The 3,124-nt window shown below is 38.4% G+C and overlaps 1 protein-coding gene across 1 annotated transcript in view; it reads right to left on the bottom strand.

Annotated features, from left to right (window-relative positions):
• SQLE (squalene epoxidase) overlaps positions 1 to 3,124 on the bottom strand; it is a 43,429-nt gene that overhangs the window by 25,278 nt on the left and 15,027 nt on the right. The window contains exon 4 of the mRNA XM_019528153.1: positions 1,326 to 1,422. Within this exon, the coding sequence (XP_019383698.1) occupies positions 1,326 to 1,422 (97 nt within the window). The remainder of the gene's footprint in view (positions 1 to 1,325; positions 1,423 to 3,124) is intronic.

Below are 3,124 nucleotides of genomic sequence, written 5' to 3'. Positions count from 1 at the left end.
TATTATTCCTTTTGACTGAAATTTACAAGTCGGTTCACTCATCTGCTTCATCTTTACCAAACAGGAATTTAGACAATATGGGGATATGGGGCCTATATAAGAATATAGGTTTGAGAGGCAGATAAGAAAATATAGCAATTGCTAATTGTAAACTTTATAATAGTCGTCTTCTCTTTATTCCTCCCCTATTTTTTAAAAATAAAGCACAGTAGCAAACTAATTAAAATTTTTCTTCTTTAAGGGGCACTAATGAGTAATGATTGAAATGAACTAAGTCTTTAATAAAAGAAGTGGAAAAATTAGAAAAGGATGCTTGCTTCTAAGCAAGTAAAGTTTCCTTAACAAGAGTTAGAAGTATAGACAAGGAGTAGACTGATTTGCTCAGATTGAAGGTACACTAAGACCTTGCTATTTTAATTTAGCAGCTGTTAGCTCATGACAGACTCTAATCTCTTGTCATTATGTCATACATTAAGTTCCTGAGCTTAAGTTTAATTTACTTTTTCAGTTTCCAGGCTGTGAAGAATGAGGAAAACCAAAGGTCATATTTCATTAATGCTGCTGGACAGTATTTTGTTTACTGGATATGAATTTCTAATATGACCCCAGATCTACGTCTAGAAGAGGATTCTCTGTGCAAAGGTCTCCCTTCCACAGAGGGAGTGGGATTCAGTCACTTTTGTGCTCTTTCTGGGCAGGCCAAAAGGATGGATACCAACCTCCCTTAGGATACAGGAAAACTAGTAAAAAAAAATCTTTTATTGTAAGCAGAGTGACTTCTAAGGTTACCGAGTAGAACCAGCTTCCCCAGCTCTCCCAACCCCACCACGCTGCAAGGGCACAGAACTGCAAAACCAACAAATATGTAAAGCACAAAAATCAATTCTGTCATCTGAATGTACAAGACAATCAGAAAACAAATAGATCTTCTGATACTGAAACTACAGTTTTTTTAAGGGAATGGACCTGGAAAAATCCAAGGAAACTTCCAACTTTCTATAGTGACAGAAATTAGTTATTTTTACACCTAAACAAATTGCACAAATTCCTTAATGCAACATACTACTCTATACTGCTCGGCATTTTACATATGTACACTTAAGTATAGGAGAAAAAAGAAATCAGAACACAGATAATGAAGCAACTTACCCAAAATCACAGGCTTGCACTCCATCCATAAGGTAACACTACCTCTCTTTACTAAAATCTCCTTTATTTTCCTAATGATTTAGGAAATTATGCATCAGCATTCTGAAATGGCCGCTTCTTAAGTGTCATACCTGTGACTAGGATACACCACAGAATAGTGAAATCTGCAATCTCACCTTAGTATCTCCGGTTTCTTTATCCTTGTACTGAACACCCATCACACAATCGTCTTCCTCAAGTAATTGCAATACAGTCCCTTCAATGAATTGGGTGCTGGAATGAAAAAGAACATTACAAATTACAGAAAACAAAGAGACCCACAGGGCCTAATTTTCAAACACATATCGCAACACAGTTTGTTTATGATCCCATTCTGCAAACAAAATGCATTCATTTACCCACATGTGTCCTAAGCTTGTCTGGAAGTTATGTGAAACACCACAGTATTAATCATCAGGTTTAGTGCAGCACTTTAAACAGGTCCATGAACCTAGATCTCTCACACCTTTGGAAAGTGTCCTAAACATGATGGCTGAACTAACTGGCTCTCAGGCCAGACCTCCTCACATTCTCTCTTGTTGAAGCTGTTCCACTTTTGTATAAATAAGTTGTTCATATGAGCAGGAACTTGATCATAGCTCTCCCTGACCACTGGGCTGAAGAATCAACCTCTCCCTTCTCACCTCATGAATATTTGATAATTTATATAGAGCATTAATGGCTTCAACAGGATGGAATTAAAAAGGCTCACCTAAGAATACCAAAAGCCTAGCAATTAGGGTACTTTCAAGAGACATGAAAGACCTGGACCCACATCATTCTATATCAGGAAGAGTTGGGATTTCATAGCGTGTCTCAGTTCCCAAGTGAATGGCCTAACTTCTAAACCACTGGGTAAAGTGGGACACATTAAAACATGCTTGCCTACCTGGCCTGATCCAGCAGACATTTTCAGAACATGTCTATTGGATAATCAGGTGCCACAGACTAGAGACCTGATGAATGCCTAGACTGAGAATACTGTCAGGCTGTAGATGCCAAACAGCTTGGGTACATCAGGATTTGAGAGGTTGCGCACATGCCCACTGGAAGAAAAGTTCATCACCAAAGGACTTTAAGTACCTACAAGATTAAAAGCAGCTAAGTAGGGGGTCAGAGTGTCTCTGTGAAACCTTAATAGTGGATATAGGTACTTAAAGTAGCAAGGATGTGACTAAGTCACTTTATGGATGTAGAACATCCTCAGAACTAAAATGGTAATTAATACTAGAGTAAAATCAAGTTAATCTCTCACTCGAAGTGGACGGGTAATGATGACTGAATATCCATCACTGAATAATTATCAGCAGCTATTTTCAACTTTGTGTGAGACACTGTAAGACCCCCATGTCAAGGCACGGTAAAGATACATTTCTTTCTTCATTAGGAATATTTAACAATCAATTACAAAAAATTCTGAGTGCATACCAGATGCATTCTGACTTGATACATGAAAATTAGATGATTTTACACAAAACCCACAATGTACAATCTACAAAAAAAGTCAGTGCTGTTTAATAATTATATGATTTGTGATTAAGTAAAATAATTAAAAACCTTTGTTTTGCACACTTACATGTACTCATCACCAAAGCAGAAGATAATTCTGCATATTGGAACAGCGGACTGCCTATATCTTACCAAGCCATGAAAAACTGAAAAGTATCCAATGTTTTGTCAACATCAGCTGACTTGACAGGTGTAGGAAAAGGAAAGGCAACATTGGGCCCTTGCTGAACCAGATGGGACAACTGACAACCGATGCCCAGGAAAAAGCAAACTTGCTAAATGGGTACTTTGCGTCAGTCTTTCACCAGTCCCATGGGACACCACTTCCCATTACGGGACAGGGAGGCTTGGGTGAGGGTGATTCCTTACCCTCCATCAATGTTGACCTCATGGAGGAACACCTTGAGAGGCTGGATACCTTCAAGTC

The sequence above is a fragment of the Gavialis gangeticus genome, unplaced genomic scaffold, assembly GCF_001723915.1.
Source record: "Gavialis gangeticus isolate Ggan-Ray unplaced genomic scaffold, GavGan_comp1, whole genome shotgun sequence".
Classification (NCBI taxonomy): Eukaryota; Metazoa; Chordata; order Crocodylia; family Gavialidae; genus Gavialis; species Gavialis gangeticus.
The sequence above is the reverse complement of the archived record's forward strand: the minus strand, read 5'-3'. Positions and strand labels throughout refer to the sequence as shown.